Below are 18,843 nucleotides of genomic sequence, written 5' to 3' on the forward strand. Positions count from 1 at the left end.
GCTCACATGTGGTTGAATAATACGCCTCAAAAATTCTCGATATAAAAATATTCATATACACCTAAACATGGAAGATCATGGATTATCGAAGCGAAGTCAGATAAGATTCTTATTGCGTAATTGAAATACACATGCATCGTGGTGACGCAGGAAATTGGTTTTAAAGCACAACACACAGTGTTGTGATTAAAAAAACAACTGACATCAATGAATCGGTCACATTAATTTCAGGCGGTATCAAGATGTCGTCCAAATGGTACAGAAACCAGTTTTCGATAGTCTCGGCCGTCATCGACCCACTGCAGCAAATATCCTATTCATTTGAATATCACTGCTGCGAGCGAGCCGTTATGCATATATTTGGCATATTTTTTTTTATACAGGGGGAATCTGCTCACAGACACCTGAGAAAGTAACACAGGGTGTGGGGATGGGAGAATTGCACTCCCGACCCACTAAACCCTACATGTGCCCTTGGCCCCTCACCTCCCCCGAACCGCATGAAGGCATTACTTCGTGGGAGAGGCCTGTGCGCTATAGCGCTCCTCTAGCCGTACTCTAACGCTCTAGTCGGGCAGTAGTCAACTGCTGCTCGGCACGCTACACTCGTTGTAGTTCCGAAACTATGTGGGTGACCGTAGTCACCACCGCGCTCCAGTTATCGGTAGTACCACACATCTTAGGGACGATGTAATCCGGACTGGTGTCCGCTCCGCATATCGCTATCATAACGCTCATTACTGGCTCGAAGCGTGGACAGGCGAACATAACGTGCTCCGCCGTCTCTTCGACACCAGCGCACGCGGGGCAGGTGGGAGTACTTGCATGTCCGAACCTATGCAAGTAACTGCTAAAGCAGCCATGGCCTGACAGGAACTATGTCAGGTGGAAGTTTACTTCCCCATGGCGCCTATTGACCCAGCTTGATACGGAAGGTATCAAGCGGTAGGTCCACCTCCCCTTTGTGGAGTTTTCCCACTCCGACTGCCACCCGCGCGCGCGTTGTTGCGCACCCCTCGAACGCTCCTCGTGTCACAGCACTCCACATCCTCCTTGATGATGAGACCGATTGGCATCATGCGGGATTAAGCCCCCACAGCCGTAGACGCTCTCTTGCAGGCGTACTCGACGTGGCAGCCGAAGCTGAGCTTATCATCGAGCATAACCCCCAGGAGCTTCAGAGAGCGCACAGACCTAATTGTGCTCTCGCCAACTGTCAACGTCGCATGCTGCACCGACATGCGATTGTTGACTACGACCACCTCCGTCTTGTGGTGGGCAAGCTCCAGTTTCCTGCATCTCACCCATTCCTCCACAAGCTTAGCGGAGTGAGCCGCTGTCAGCTCTACCTCTTCGAGGGATTCCCCGTAGACTACCAGCGTGACATCGTAGGCAAAACCAACAATTTTCACGCCTACTGGGAATCTTATCCTCAACACTCCATCGTACATGACGTTCCATAACACCGGGCCCAGTATGGAGCTTTGTGGCACTCCTGCGGTGACTCTAACGCATTTTTCGCCATCTTCAGTGTCGTACTTCAACACACGATTCTGGAAGTAGCTTTCCAGAATCTTGTACAGCCCTCCGGGGATTCGGTGTTGGTGTAGCGAGCGGGCTATCGCCTCCCAGCACGCGCTGTTGAACGCGTTATTCACGTCTAGAGTTACCACCGCGCAGTAACGAATACCCCTTCGTTTCCGATGGACCACTTCTGTCGTCTGGATGACTTCCACCGTAGATTTGCCCTTGCGGAACCCGTACTGGCTGCTTGACAGGTCGTCTACACCTTCGGTGTAAGCCTACAGCCTGTTGAGGATGACCCTCTCAAGCAGTTTACCAGTGGTGTCCAGCAAACAGATGGGCCTATATGCTGACGGGTCCCCAGGGGGTTTTCCTGGCTTCGGGAGCAGCACCAGCCTCTGCCGCTTCCACGCATCTGGGTTTGTGCCTACGTCCAGACAGGTCTAAAATACAGACCTGAACATGCCTGGATTTTCTGCAACGGCCGCCCTCAGAGCCACAACCGGGATCCCATCCGGGCCCGTGGCCTTGTCCACCCCCAGCGACAACCAGCGATATATTTGGCATATGAACGTTTAGGATAGGTATGATCAGTGTTGGCTAAAATCAAGATCAGAAAATCAAAATTAGCTATCTGTCAAGATCAATATCACCTAAAATCACAGACACCAAAATCACAAGCCATCATCACCACGAAAATCACACGTGATTTTCGACCAATATCAGCCGTGATTTTCGATTCTCAAAATCAACCACCATCAATATCAACCAAGAGCAAAATCATCGAAAATCATAAGATTAGAAGATATGTTAAATTCTATAGTTTGAGGCATTCCGAAATTCAAGTCTACATTCCGGATGAAACTAAAATGGTGGATTTCAACTCAAGATGGCTTCCACAAATCCAAGATGGCGGACCAAAATCCAGTATGGCGGCCTCTAAACAGCGTATATACATCAAAACCCATGCAATATGGGTTTCTACGGAATGGGCTCGATAAGTGAAAGTGGACAATTGACATCCGCCGCCATTTTGGAATCCTTGTTGTCGTCTTCTCCTACATGTTTCGTTATTTCTGATGGATAGTTGCCTCGGTGTTTGATGGCGGAATGCTGATGCTCAGCAAAAAATAAGGAATATTACATGACATGTAAACCTAAACCATTTAAAATAACATCGTTTTAAACAATGTTTTAATTTAATTTTACATTAAAAATCATGCACATAATAATATCATGATAAAACTCATAAAATTACACGTTTATTCGATTAATTTTCTCTTGCAGTGCACAGTGGTCCAGAATGCAGATTTAGGTGGAATGATATGTTTTGAGCCTGAAATTGAAACTTTAGACTAAAAGTTTCTTCAACAAAGTTGTTCCTTATAGTTAGGCCCTCATTTTTATGACAATGAATTCTAGGGCGGTTCTTATTATCATTAAAATAAAAAATCTAACTTTTTTGTTTGAATAAATTAAGGTATACATTCTTGGACAAAGTTATAGTTGAGCTAATTTTAAGCAACATTGGTATAAACAACTTTTTTGTATCTCTTAAATTGGTCGATTTAGAGCTATTTTCTTGAATTGAGTAAGGGTGGCGCTAAAAAAACAGTTATTTTGATCTAGTTTTCTTATTTCAAATTTCTCAGCAAAGGTGTCTTGGAATGACTTTTAGATCTTTAGAAGGCGCAAATTTTTGTTGCAGAAAGTTTGTCAATAGCTTTCGCCTATCAAGAGTTAATGACGTTTTTGTACTAAAAATATGCTATTTTTAAATGTTAATATCTCTGGTTGGGGCAAACAAAAAAAAAGTTTTTTTACGGCATTTGAAAGGACGTATGTTATTCTCAATGTTCGAGCCGTGGGCTCTGTATTTGCCGGGATTCGGAGGTTTTTCTTCCCGTTCGTACCGCGAACGGCGCACAGAAACCAGAGGAGCACTTTAGCACCCGAAAAGTACTGCTGCTACTCCACCTTCCCAGTAGAAGATGTGAGTTAGCCAGTCAGTCACTTTCCACTAACGTTGGAGTCCGCGATTTTCACGTTAATTACGCACGGACACACGATTGATCAAAACCTGATCACACTGACGCGATAACATCGATTTCGGATCACAAGCAAAATTTCGATTTCCACTTCACTTTCCTTTAATTTATTGCAACCGACGGATGGTTGACGATCGAGGAATAGAAATTAAAGAACACCGACAATAGATGTGGTTGCGCACGCTTGGGGTATCTATTTGCTACTCGTATTGTGTGTACAATTCGGTTCGTTTGGTCAAGTGCAATGATTGACCATTGGAATGAGATCATTCTCTCTCGTGAGAATCGGTGATCATCTTCATTAGACTGGTTCACAATGTTAATTCATGTTTATATAAATTTAGTTGTAGTTTAGTTTAAGATCACTAGTTTTAAGATTTGACTTTAGTTTTAGCCTTAAGATTAGGATTAGGTATATACAATATTTACAAACATAGTTTTTATTATAATCAGTAGGTACTGATCATTCCGGCCACCTTGAAACAATCGCAATGTTTCAACATCCAGAACTCTCTGCTCTCGTCGCTGTGCTCTCCACTCTCTCCGTACGATCGGGCATCTTCGGCAGTACGATCCCGAAATCATGAATGAGCCATTCACCGTTGCGATGGTGATTGACGGACATTGATTCAGGTGTTGGCGAATCGTTGAGGACGACTGAATGGAGGATGGCACGAGGTTTCACGAAGTTGAGATCTGTGAACAACAAAAGACCCGGTAGATCGAACGGTTTGGTTTAAATTAATGGAACGCTAATCACCTGATTGCGCTCGATATGCGCATCGAGCTAGTTTCGGACTGCTCTACCGGTCTTTGTAGTTTCAGGAACTGATGCTACTTCGGCTGGTGGTCTTCCGTGGGGATTGGCAGGATTGCAATCTTCGCAACTGGTCTCACGACGCTGTTGGCATTTGCTGTCTTCATCGTGACGACGCGAACGGTCCCATCTTTGCCAGGGTCTAGCTGGGTGATTCTTCCGAGCGGCCATTGTGCAGGAGGAAGATTCTCATCCTTGATGACCACGATCTGTCCCACCTTGATAGGAACTGGTGCTTTGCAACCCTTTGCTGCTCGAGATTGGAGTTGAGCAAGGTACTCCGGATACCACCGGGCCCAAATGCGCTGGAATAGCTTCTGGGTGATTTGCCAGTGGTCGAGACGGTTGTCTGGCGTGTCGACGTAGCTTGGCTCCGGAACGGATTGTAGGTTCGAGCCAACCAAGAAATGGCCAGGCGTTAGAACTTCGAGGTCAGTAGGATCGCACGGAACTGGGGTCAGTGGTCTTGAATTGAGGCACATTTCAATCTGTGTTAGCAGCGTTGTCATGTCCTCTTGACGGATGCTGATGTGGCCGATTTCACGCAGGAGATGATGTTTGGCCGACTTCACTGCGGCTTCCCACAATCCTCCGAAGTGTGGGGCGCGTGGTGGAATGAACTTCCACTGGATTTGATTTTCGGCACACCAGGTCTGGATTTGAGCTCGGTCAGTTTCACTGGACTTCAACATCTCGTAGATGCGATGGAGTGCGTTAGCTGCTCCCTTGAACGCAGTGCCACTGTCCGAATGGAGTTCTCGAACAAGGCCACGGCGGGCGACGAATCTGCGAAGTGCAGCCAAGAAAGCTGGTGTGGACAAGTCCGTGACCAACTCGATGTGCACTGCCTTCGTTGAAAAGCATACGAAAATGACGATGTACGCTTTGGTTGGGCCACGATTCCTCACCGATGACTTCAGATACACTGGTCCACAGTAATCGACGCCGCTGATTGCGAATGGGCGTGATGGAGTCACACGAGATTTTGGAAGATCTGCTACGCTCTGCTGAATCAGGATTGGCTTGTTCCGGAAGCACTTGACACACTGGTGATACGTGTGCCGGACAAGATTTCTTCCACTGATGATCCAGTATTTTTGGCGCATGGTAGCGAGAATGAGTTGTGGACCGGCGTGCAGAAGAAACTTGTGGTAATAACCTGCTAGCAACTGTGCTAGTGGGTGTCTTGAGGATAGCACCATCGGGTACTTGACGGTATCTGGAACTTCAACGTTTGATAGACGTCCTCCTACACGGATGATTCCGTTGTCGTCGACATGTGGCTTCAACCATTTCAAGGGTGAGGACTTCAAGACGTCGTTACTTGTGGAAGTGGTAAGCTCAGCTAGCTCTTCCGAGTAGAGTTGCGAGTGAGCAAGTCGAATTAGCGTGTGATCGGCGACTACGAGATCAGCTGTCGTGAGAATGATGTTCGATGATTTGGTGGACTTACGTACTGTGGCTTGCAATGCCTTGATATACTTCATGCAGTACGCTACTACACGGCGAAGAGTTGTGTAGTTAGAGAAACGAGCGAATAGCTGATTTGCAAACTGTTCGTCAGGAGCATTGAGCGATATCAAAGTTACCTTCCGAGCTTCTTCGATGACGGTAATGTACTCTTCTTCTGGAACATTCGAGACAGGCCAGTGCGCAGGAAATTCCCGCAACCACTTCGGTCCGTTCCACCATCTGGACTGATTGACTAAGTCTGCGGGCTGCAATCCTCGAGATAGTTCGTCGGCTGGGTTTTCTACTCCTGGGACATGTCTCCAAGCAGCAATTTCAGTGTTGGATTGGATGGTGGAAACACGATTCGCAACGAATGTTTTCCAACGATTCGGCGGTGACTGCAACCATTGAATGACTGTGGTTGAGTCTGTCCAGAAGTAGACATCGGTAGATAACTTGATTGCGTGTTCAACCTTCTGATACAGCTTCGTGGAAAGAACGGCTGCACACAACTCAAGTCTTGCGATAGTGTGTTTCGTGGCAAGGGGTGCCACCTTTGACTTCGATGTCAGCAATTGAACCTTTACTTGGTCGTTGTTCAACGAGCGGATGAAGCAGCATGCTCCGTAGGCAGCGTCAGATGCATCGCAAAAGAAGTGCAACTCAACCTTGGAAACGGAGGCCAAAGATACGAAGCGTGGAATTCTGATGTCAGCCAGGATGGGAAGCGTAGCATGGAATTGCTTCCACTCATCCTGTAGCTTCTGCGGGAGCGGGCGGTCCCATTCGTAGGGTGCGTTGTCTTCGTTCTTTAGTTTCCAAAGTCGCTGCATGAACAATTTGGCAGTGGCTATAGTGGGTCCAACGAGGCCTAACGGATCGAAAATCTTGGCAATGTACGAGATTACCTTTCTTTTCGTAAGAATCGGTGCTGGTAGCGGAAGATCGACGTTGAAACGGAGCATATCCGTCTTCGTATCCCATACAAGGCCAAGCGTGGATACTGACTGGTCATCTTGCAGATCATGGAAAGGTTTGATCGCCAGATCTTCAGGCGGGATGTCAGCCAAAGCTTCAGGAACGTTGGAAGCCCACTTCTTCAGCGGTAGACCAGCCGATGCGAGCATGGCAGATATTTGACGACGTTTTTCTATGGCAGACTCCAAGTTGTCTGCGCCAGTAAGGAGATCATCGACGTAAAAATCTTCGACGACAGCTTCTACTGCTTCCGGGTAAATGTCTCCTTCGTCTTTCGCTAGCTGCTGCAGTGTACGTGTTGCCAAGAACGGGGCGGAGGATGTTCCATACGTAACCGTGAGGAGCTCGTATGTGTTGATTGGATCTGATGGCCTTCGACGAAATAGAATGCGTAGGAAATGTTGGTCAGCAGGATAGTGGAAAATCTGACGGTACATTTTCTCTACGTCAGCCACAATGGCAACAACGTGAAAACGGAAGCGGATGATGATGGTGTCGAGATTCTGCTGCACAACTGGGCCGACGAGGAGTATATCGTTGAGTGACATTCCGGAGGAGGTCTTACAGGAAGCGTCGAACACCACGCGTACCTTTGTGGTGGTGCTGCTCTCCTTGAATACCGGGTGATGCGGCAGATAACAATGTGGAACTTCGTCGTCAACAGAATCGAGTTTGCGCATATGATCGAGGCGGAGGTATTCTTCCACAAAATCGTGGTAGGCTTTCTTCAAGGCAGGATCTCGTTCAAGGCGGCGCTCAAGGCTGTAGAAGCGGCGTGTGGCAATTTCTCGGGACTCTCCGAGTGTGACTTGCGGATCTTCGGACCGAGGAAGGCGTACAACGTACCTTCCATCGTGAGTTCGAGTGGTAGTAGTGGCATAGATCTCTTCGCACAGTTTCTCTTCTGAGGAATGCGTCGGGCCATTATCGACGGCTTCAAGCTCCCAGAAACGTTGAAGCGCTGATTCGAGGGATCGGTCGGTGGTTGATATGTAGCATGCTGGTGGTGCAACAGCGGAATTGGTGGACGTTTTCCCAGAAACTGCCCACCCGAAGTGTGTTTCGACCAGCAATGGTAGACCGTTCCCGAGTGCTGTGCGGTTACCGGTGTGGATTTCGTGGTAGCATTCCCCACCGATGATGATATCGATCATGCCCGGAATATTGAAGTGCGGATCAGCAAGTGGAACGCTTGGTAAGTTCCACGCAGCTGTGTTGATGGCGATAGTTGGAAGATTGGCAGATGGTTTCTTCATTACGAGAAATTCGAGTGTGGAGGAAAAGGTGTTCGTTTTCGATTTGATCGTAGCCGTGATTTGACGTTTGATCTGCTTGACGGATTCTCCTAGTCCTGATACAGCGACGTCTACTGCAGTACGCTGCGTGACAAGAGCGTTTGCCAGCCGCTTGGTGATGAAATTGGACATCGATGCAGAATCTAGGAGCGCTCGTACGGTGAATTCCTTGCCGTGTTGATCGACGACGATTAGAACAACCGTTTCCAGTAGGACCGTGCTGTGGTTCGATTGGATAGCCATGCTAACTTCTGGTGGATGCGCTGATCCAGAGGTCCCCGCGTGCGCTGACGTGGATGGAGCTGGTTGTTGCATAGGAGGATTCGAAGGTACGGCAGGAGTTGTCTTCTTCGGAGCTGCGTCGTGCAGCGAGGTGTGATGTCTGGCTTGGCAGGTTCTGCAACTAAATTTGGATTTGCAGGCCCGCGCTTGATGACCAGAACGAAAGCAGTTCCAACACAAGCTTCGCTGGGTTACCAACTCTCGTCGTTGGGATACGGACAGCTTGTTGAATGTTGAACACTGGTGTAGCAGATGCTGCTCGGAACATGCAGGGCAATGAAGAGTGTTCGACTTGACTTCACTTGTAGCAGCATTGACAACGGACTTGAATGTGGACAATTTCTTCGGGTTTGGACCGGCCACCTTGATGCTAGTCCCTTGAGAGCGATGTTGTAGATCGCTTGATACGGACTTCAGCATTCGAACTTGCTGGATAAGGAATTCAAACAACTCATCGTAGCTTACGTCGTCCTTCTGACGCGTTTCCTGTTCCCAAGAACGTAACGTAGATGCGTCGAGCTTATTGCAGAGGATGAAGGTGAGAGGAGTGTTCCAGTGCTTAACTGGTTCACCGAGCTTTCCTAACGCTTTCACGTGCCGCTGGAATTCGTCGACCAATGTGTTTAGCTCCTGTGCTGATTCACGCTTGATTGGTGGTAGTTCGAACAGTCCTCGAAATAACTCCTTCCTCAGGAACCGCTTGTTGTCGTAGCGCTTCATCAATGCGTCCCACGTAGACGCATAATTGTCCGCCTGAATGTCAACGCTTTCAAACGGCTTCTTTGCTTCTCCCTCCAACGATTGCAGCAGATATTGGAGTTTGTTGACGGTCGGAATGTCCTCGTTGCTGTGGATCATCGACAGAAAGTTGTCCCGGAACGATATCCACCTTGATTCATCCCCGCTGAACTTCGGCAGATCGATCTTCGGCAGCCGATGGTGAAAACTCGATGATGTGTGGTGAGCGAAGGTGTTGATCATCGTCGAATTTAATGGAGGCTGGCCGTTGTCCATCTTGGAGAGTAGAAATCCCTTCAACACGCAGTACCGATTTTCGAATCCGGTGCGTACCTCGATGTGATCCTCGAACTGATCGACGTCTAATTTCTCTATCTCCCCTTGGATCTGTTGAAATTCCTTGTTGACCTTGTCCAAGGTTTCCAACCGAACCGATACTTGGTTGGCGTCCCGCTCATGGTCGTACTCCGCCACGAACTTTTCCACCACATCTCGTATCGCCAACACCCGCTTAAGGATCAGGATGTTTCCTTCCAGCTTCTTTTCCGCCTTGTTTGCCATCTTACTCACCACTCGAATCACGCGCGAGAACGGAAACGACACTTTTATCTCGTAACGATTGCTCCTTCCCGACGCGACGTGCCGTTTCTACACGAACCGAAACGAAAACAGCACAGAATCGAACGAATTTATCCTTCCCGGCGCGATGTACTGTTCAAACGCGATCAATACGACGGAAGTACCACGAAATTCGATCGATATAATCCTTCCCGTCGCGTCGTGATACTTCTACACGAACGCGAACGACCGAAAAGGACACGTGAAATCGATACAATCAATCCTTCCCGTCACGACGTGCCCTTTTTACGATACGCGTGTCCGCTAAAACGCCACAAATATCGCAAAATGTGCCTTGGACGAATTGATCATTCACCGTTTTCTGTTGTTGATTTCCACCACCCAGTACGGTGTACTAATTCCAATGCGCGCCACTGTATGCGCAAGTGCAATTGATAAAACTGGCAATCAATTTGCCAATCAGCCACCAACGATAATCAATTTGCAAAAAAACGTTAATTCTGCCGCCTCTGCCTAGCAAGCCTTATGCGCTTCGATCAATCGGATCGGTCATGCGATGTTGTCATGCAATATTCGATTATGCCGCCATTCCTTGCCTCCTTATATCGGCGCGAAATATTGGCGTTGGCCGTGCGAGAAAAGGCCCAAACTTTCTGCACAAAACACCAATAGTAGAATGAATGGCCTACCTTTGTGTGATCAATGCCTTTTGACCACTTACCGCGATGGCGCTAACTTGCCTACGACGCTGATTCCTGGCTTGGGTATGTCCTCCGATCCGGCTCGAAGGACCAATGTTCGAGCCGTGGGCTCTGTATTTGCCGGGATTCGGAGGTTTTTCTTCCCGTTCGTACCGCGAACGGCGCACAGAAACCAGAGGAGCACTTTAGCACCCGAAAAGTACTGCTGCTACTCCACCTTCCCAGTAGAAGATGTGAGTTAGCCAGTCAGTCACTTTCCACTAACGTTGGAGTCCGCGATTTTCACGTTAATTACGCACGGACACACGATTGATCAAAACCTGATCACACTGACGCGATAACATCGATTTCGGATCACAAGCAAAATTTCGATTTCCACTTCACTTTCCTTTAATTTATTGCAACCGACGGATGGTTGACGATCGAGGAATAGAAATTAAAGAACACCGACAATAGATGTGGTTGCGCACGCTTGGGGTATCTATTTGCTACTCGTATTGTGTGTACAATTCGGTTCGTTTGGTCAAGTGCAATGATTGACCATTGGAATGAGATCATTCTCTCTCGTGAGAATCGGTGATCATCTTCATTAGACTGGTTCACAATGTTAATTCATGTTTATATAAATTTAGTTGTAGTTTAGTTTAAGATCACTAGTTTTAAGATTTGACTTTAGTTTTAGCCTTAAGATTAGGATTAGGTATATACAATATTTACAAACATAGTTTTTATTATAATCAGTAGGTACTGATCACTCAATAATATGAAAAAAATGGAGGTATGTTATTTTTTAAACTCGTATAAAATCAATTTGAAATTATTCATATTTTTAACTAAATTTGGGTATATCTTTTTTATTAGAAGAGATAAAGACAACATATTTCGCTATAAAACATTTGCCTTAAAGATTTTTAAAAGTCTCTAGAAGATGACTTTCATGAGAAATTTCAAATAAAAAAGTTATTGATTAAAGATGGATGTCATAGGACCACTCTAGGGACAAATTTAAATAAAATGTGCTAGTACATTTGTTTCAATATTTGGACATTTAGTGTCTTTGAAGAAGTTTTTGTTCTTAAAAGTCCCCTTCTTTTGGTGTTTGCAAACGTCAGGGTGGTCCTCAAATTAAGGAATTTTTAAAACTAACTTTTTTGTTTTACAAAATAAAAACATGTGTTGTTTGAAAAAGTTGTAGTTAAAATGATTGCAAGCAACTTTGCCGAAGAAAATTTTTTTCTAACTCTTAACGTTCTCATTTTAGAGTAATTTTTAGGAGTTGACTTTGGGATTTCCTGGAAATAATAGTTTTTTAGCACTAACATTTTTATTTAAAATTTCTCATGAAAGTCATCTGCAAGAGACTTTTAAAACTCTTTAAGGCGAATATTTTATAGCAAAATTTGTTGTCTGTATCTCTTCTAATAAAAAAGATATACCCAAATTTATTAAAAAATATGAATAATTTCAAATTGATTTTATACGAGTTTAAAAAATAACATACCTCCAATTTTTTTCATATTATTGAGAATGACATACGTCCTTTCAAATGCCGTAAAAAAACTTTTTTTTTGTTTGCCCCAACCAGAGATATTAACATTTAAAAATTTCATATTAATAGCTCTAAATTGGTCAATTTAAGAGATACAAAAAAGTTGTTTTCAACAAAGTTGCTTGAAATTAGCTCAGCTATAACTTTGTCCAAGAATGTATACCTTAATTTATTCAAACAAAAAAGTTAGATTTTTGATTTTAATGATAATAAGGACCACCCTAGAATTCATTGTCATAAAAATGAGGGTTTAACTATAAGGAATAACTTTGTAGAAGAGACTTTTAGTCTAAAGTTTCAATTTCAGGCTCAAAACATATCATTCCACCTAAATCTGCATTCTGGACCACTGTGTAGTGTAATATCACCACGTGATGTAAGAACTTATCGAAGAACATCGGATTTTCAACGATAAAACCTATAAATTTACATGCTTGTGTAAATTTAAATCAACAAACATTGAGAAAGCTAAGATGGCGGACGGACCGATTATTCGATCAGTTTTTTTTTCCGCTCGGTTTGTTTTGTTTTGTGCGCTCTGTTTTTGGTTATGTGGAACGATTTATCGTGCATATGCGCGTCCACAAATAGAAAATGGATGACAGACAAAATATTGATTAAAGCGGTTTTATACAGAGAGCACTTTTAGTTCGTGCAAAAAATCATAGAGAAATAGAAAGACATTCAAATATGCGCTCGTGGTTCGTGTAGCGGTGGAAGTGTAGGGTATGTACTATGCTGTGAAGGTTGGTTATTCCACGTAGGTGATAATTCCGCGTACTTGGCAATCAGTTCGATTTTATGCAAATTCGTTCAAAAAGCCAAATGCGTGTAATTCTAAATTTCCTGTAGTTTCCAGAGGCGAACCAGCCTTTAGGCTGAAAACCTCTTAAATCAGGCATAACATTTGATAACGGCACAAAAGCATTTGTAAACAAAATTTCTAAGGCCCTTTACACGCGAATCAAAGTACGCCCACGCAAACCAATATCACTTTCGGAAAGGTGATAGTTGCCCCTATCCGATGATGTTGTTGGTTTGCGTGGGCTTACTTTGGTTCACGTGCAAAGGGCCTTAGAAAGTTTTTTTTTTCAAATGCTTTTGTGCCGTTATCAAATGTTATGCCTGAAATAAAGAAAAATAAATAAATAAATAAATGTCCTGTAGAATTAATCATTTTGTCAAGCTTCTGCATCCATGTTCCATCAGATGTCACTTTTGTTGTTTGTGGTGACATCTATCGGAAACTACACACAATATGTTTTCCTATAATTGTTCACAAAGGACACTGCAGTGCAAAACATGTCGGGTACCTCTATACATGCATTTAGATTAATGTTCGAAGTCCCTCCTTTTTTACACATTCTGCACACCAAATAGATCACCCCTCACAGAATTTCCCGCCAATTTTTATGAATGGGGCGGGGCATAAAGTATATTTTGCGCAGAATATATAAAAAAGGAGGGACTTCAAATGTTAAACTAAATGCATATATAGAGGTACCAGACGTGTTTTGTAGAGTCAGGTACTCTATTTTGTAATCTGTGAAAGGGAAATCACAAATCGAGTGTCATAAAAATACATTGAATGTTGAGAGATTGAGGTCGTTGCACTTTCAGGAAAAATATCAACAGTCTTACTCTCATTTTAGTTATGCTGAAATGACGAACTTTTCTTGAAATACCTCGCATCAACTTTTGGAAACTTTGTTTGTCAACTTGAGCGGCCATTTTATTCCACCATCCCTTCATCTCTGCAGAATCCCGAGTCACTTTTCCAGTCTTCTTCAGCTTCCGCTTAACAATTGCCAAATATTTCTCGATTGGGCGAAATTGAGGGCAATTGGGTGAGTTGAGGTATTTTTCGATGAAATCACGGTGCCATGGTTGTCACGGTACCACTGAAGTGTCTCTCGACTGTAGTGGTAGCTAGCCACATCTGACCAAAACTTTACAGGGCCTTTGTGTGCTCTGATGAAAGGTAGAATGCGTTTTTTTAGGCACTCTACCTTGTAGAGCTTCGAGTTCATAGACTCATTTGTAACGAACGAATTTACATTTGTTGGGGACATCTCCCGAGCCGTGGACACATACAACTTTTGCCCGGGAAGCAGCCCAAAGTCCATCTTTACATACGTTTCGTCGTTCATCAGTATGCATCCTGGGTTGCGAGCGCGTGTTTTGGCCATTCAGATCTGTTTCAGTGTCCGGTTTGGCTGCTTGCTGGCACGATAAGAACAAAAGCCTTCGCGTAGATGGATCTACCGGCCGGTGCTTTTGTTGACAATGTCACCATAAGAGAATCTTAGGATTGCTCTAATTGTTCTCAATACCTCCCAGTTGTCGATCGTAAGTTCCACTACGAGGCTTACGGAAATATTTGAGGACACTGTACACGGTAGATTTCAACGATTTCGCAATTTTTGAACCTGACCACGTTGGATTTTGAACGTGGGTGTCTAAAATTAATTTCTTTCTTTCGACTTCCATCAGCCACAACTTTTTAAAATCTTAACGAATCGTAACCAAACTTTTACCACTGAAAGAGGAGAGCTATCCAAGCAATCTGCTGTCAAAATATTCGCCAATCGACCACTACTATCACTGTAAAAAAAAATAAGCAGTGCATCCAGATTTTAAGTGAATCGAGCTTCAATTCCTCGGAACTTCTTTAAATTTTCAGAAACTAATGGATCTGGTCTGAAGTTCGCTGATCGTCCTCTAAATATTCTTAACATCCTGAGATTATTTTCACTGCCTAAAAGTTTCGAAACTTTTGCATTGTTAAGATCTAAAAACTTTACTATTTTTTTCGGAAATACATTGTGTTTCTCAGTACCAGCATTTTCCTTGATCTTTATTGAACTATCATGAAGTTCTCAGATTTCACTGATACTCTCGCAACTTTCCTGAAGTTCATTTGATCTAGTTTCTCTATTTGAAAGACCCAATCGTTTTAGCTTCATTTTTGTAACTAACAAGCAGCTGTGGTGGGGGCACGAAGGGTCCATCCGAAGTTTAAACTTGTTTCAAAAGCATCAATACAAACTTTTCTATTTAGCCGTTTGAGGTTTGCCGTCTTGGGAAAAGTTGTAGAACGTTAAATGTTATTTTATGGTTAGGATCTCGTGATATAAACCCATCTATCATCGAAATATACCACTTCATGGATACGTTTTTACCCTCCTCACGAGACAACCAAGGTCTCCTTAAGCAAAGGTTTAATAGTTTTACCTTAAAGTCCACTAATTTTACTTTGCAAAACATTTGAAATTTAAAATATCCATTGAAATTTCGTTGAGATACGGCAATTTTAAGTGGGGGTCAAATTTTCCCCCCGTAATTTTTTCAATAAAACGTTTTCAAGTTCTTTCAGTCGACCCACGTAGTATCTAAAAAGTTAGTCGAATTCATCGACAAATAAGAAGTAACAGTCTCTAAAAGTGGCCTGGTTAACCTTCATTCTTCTAGTAAATTTCCTTTTTCTCCACGTTTTGAACGGTCCACTGGATTGGGTAAAGAAAATTGCGTGGCCCCCCGTGTAACCGTTGGTTTCATATACCCATTTGCATTGACTTTAACAAGTGAGCTTAGATAATTAAAACATAGATTTGCCACTTTGCGAGTTTCAAAATTGTACGAGTGCTGCTTCCGATCCAAGTTCAAAAACATTTCACAAGGTTCTAGTGAAAAACAGGTATTTCGCTAGCTGTTGTTTTTTGATGAACTATTGAGTGGTATTTTCTTGGGTTCCAGCTCAAGAGACTTGGAGAAATGGATTAACGTCTGCAGTGTCACGAAATTTTCGAAGGAATCAGTTATTTGCAGCGATCACTTCCAGGATGACAACTTGATTAATCCGCTTTGCAAAACTCAGGGGTTAGCGCTAATTGATGTCTATTAATTCTAAATAATATATTATAAGCTTTTCTTATCTGCCGACTGCTACCAACAGCTGTTCCGTCTTAAAATCGGAACGTTGCGGGCCAAATTTCACGTTTAGATGGCATTAGTTCGATAGATGTTAGCTTTCAATTTAGCGAGTCGGATGGAACCAGTGAAGCAGTTGTTGTCCTAGAGCATTTGATGGATGTGGTGGGTGAGGTAGTTATCGACGATTCCTCTGATTCGACTCCACAAATTCATCTAACGACACACAGACTCCGTGAAAATCCCAGCAAAGTTTCCGAGCAAATTTGAATGTTTTGGCTCTCTGTGGACTGGTAGTAAAGCAGATAAAACTGTATGGGAAATCATTTTTATTCAATTGTAGCTTGTTTAACAATAATTTCCGGGAAAAAAAACTGATCGACAAAGGCCCTGATTAATTTATTTAGGTTGTCGTTCACGTTTTTTCACCTGAATATGCACTCAAAGCGAATTATTCCTACACAGAAAAAAATTCTGAATTTTAACTATCGCGCAAAATCTTCCTTCGTTTAATTATGAGCTATACTTGGCCTAAACAGCGAAATCGTTTGCAAGCTTGCATGCAATATTGCTAATTTATGCGATACTGCGCTTAAATTTACACGAAATATCGCGTTAATTTATGCCAAATCTAGCGTTAAATTTATGTGCGCAGAAATTTACATGAATTTTTCGAACGGTGTACTTCCCTCAATTTCTATATGGGAATTTTTATCACTTTCTACCAGCGGAACAGCGCCATCTCTGTGGAAAATGGTCGAACAAAATGATTAATTACAAAGTGAGCCCATCTAAAGCCATCCATGTAAAATTCAAATGACGTTTCATTTTACATGCATGTAAATATCAAGTCGTGTAAATTTAAAACCCAATTTAATTTTTTTTTTTACATGAATATGCATGCTCGTTTTATGTGCATGGAAATGCGTGTAAAATTACAAAAAAATTTTAACTGTGTGATGAATAGTAGCTTGTACCGGAAGCAATTCTCTCATATGCCCTTGTTTGGTGTGAGAAATAATTTTTCAACCGTAGCAGGGGAAGGTTTGAAAATAATCGGTGGAATCAGTGCGCAGGTGTCCAAGGATAGAAGTGCACACTACGAAAAAGTCATGTAAATTTCAGTGCCTTGAGACCGACACATGCAAGCGGCCCTTTTGACATACGAATCAGTTGAAAAGGACGAGAAAATCAATTCAAGCAAATGCACTTTTCATCGAGTTGCATATGTTTCAGTTTCAGGACACTTAATTTTACATGCGATGTTTGTTTGCGGTCCATGATTTACGTCAAAGCTGAATTACGTATTGTGTAAAAATAATAATTTCTAAGTGTGTGGTCCGGGCAAAAAATTAGTGTTTGTGGTGATCGAGAGCGAAAAATCCTTTAGACCGCTTCTTAGACGAACCTGGATGGATGTACTGTGGCCGAGCTGGAGAACATCGTTTAAGGAATGCGTGAGTATGAAGTCTGTTGACTATTCGATTATTGATTCAATACGCCCCAAATATTATTATTATTATTATTTATCTTTATTAGGGAGGCTTTCAGCCTGGGGCTGGTTTGCCTCCAAGAACGCCCCAAATACCCTAATGTACACACTTAAAAATAACTAATTTTACACGAGACGGAATCCATCTTTGACATAAAGGATGAGACGTAAACATGTATGTCATGTAAAGTTAAGTGCTCCGAGACTGAAAAGTTCGATACTCGACAAAAAGTACGTTTGATTGAGCTGAATTTTGCGTCTATTATGACTCAATTTTAGGTCAAAATTGACGCTCGTATATGTCAGTCTCAGAGCATCTAAATTTACATGATTTTTTCTAAGTGTGTAGTCTCTGATAATAATTCTCCCATTCGCGATTTTGATGCCGAGATCGTCATTGAAAGCAAGATGACTCCTATTTTCCATGTCACTTATTCCCCACCCTTTCAGCAGCGTCCAGGTATTAAAGCGGAGCTGAATCGTCTATGCGAAGAGAACATTTTGAAGAGAGTTTCGCACAGTAAGTGGGCCTCTCTTATGGCGGTAAGCTCCTATCGGTATTATCCTCGGATTAAATCCCGATCAAAAATATCCGGCTGCTTTGATGTTGACATCAGCGTTATTCAACACGATGCTATGCAAACACTTCGCAGATCATCCAAACAGGGACGGTATTAAAAGTTAATCCGAGTTGGAGCTTACCGCCATTATTGTTTTTGTGCCTACACGCTAACTTGAAACTACTCATTAATGAGTCAAAAAAGACCCATTTTGAAGAAAAGTGGCTTAACTCATTAATGAGTAAACAATTTTACCCATTAATGAGTATCTGTTACCCATTAATGATTAACAATTACTCATTAATGGGTAACAGATACTCATTAATGGGTAAAAAATTTACTCATTTAATGAGTTAAGCCACTTTTCTTCAAAATGGGTCTTTTTCAACCATTAATGGGTACTTTCAAGTTAGCGTGTAAGGCAAACGGCAAGTTGAGGTTATGTATTGATGGTAAGGTTACAATCAATCCGTTTTTGCGTTCTGTGCATTATCCGTTACCCAGAATAGATGATATATTTGCGCAGTTAGCGAACTGCAAGGTGTTTTGTGCGATCGACCTTCGTGGTGGGTATCAACAACTCAGAGTTTCGGAAAACTCCCCGAACCTTCGGTACCAGTTGCAGAGTCCTAGGAATCGTTGCACATCCTTGCGGCAGTCTGGAGCCGGGAACCGCACGATGAACGCGATTTTCTCTTCATCAACTTGCCAGCCTTTTTCGTTGAGAACGTATCCCAGGTACTTGATCTCCTTTCTGCAGAACTTCGACTTTTCCGCTGAAATCGTCAGGTTGGCCATCCGTAACCTGCGGGCTACTTCTTCGAAAACTTTCAAATGCTCTGAGAACGTGCGAGAGCATATCACTATGTCGTCAAGATAGTGGAACACGAACGGCTCC

General features: G+C 43.3%; 2 protein-coding genes across 2 annotated transcripts in view; both read right to left on the reverse strand.

The window, feature by feature from the left end:
- The window catches only part of LOC135714948 (uncharacterized), a 119,830-nt gene that overhangs the window by 64,521 nt on the left and 36,466 nt on the right, over window positions 1–18,843 (reverse strand). The gene's annotated exons all lie outside the window — the stretch shown is intronic.
- Window positions 4,407–9,695, reverse strand: LOC135714964 (uncharacterized). The gene has a single exon (XM_065238367.1). The coding sequence runs from the start codon at window positions 9,693–9,695 to the stop codon at window positions 4,407–4,409; it is 5,289 nt and encodes a 1,762-aa protein (XP_065094439.1).

Source organism: Ochlerotatus camptorhynchus, unplaced genomic scaffold, assembly GCF_037179485.1.
Source record: "Ochlerotatus camptorhynchus isolate MF236.1 unplaced genomic scaffold, CSIRO-AGI_Acam_v1.1 ptg000767l, whole genome shotgun sequence".
NCBI lineage: Eukaryota > Metazoa > Arthropoda > Insecta > Diptera > Culicidae > Ochlerotatus > Ochlerotatus camptorhynchus.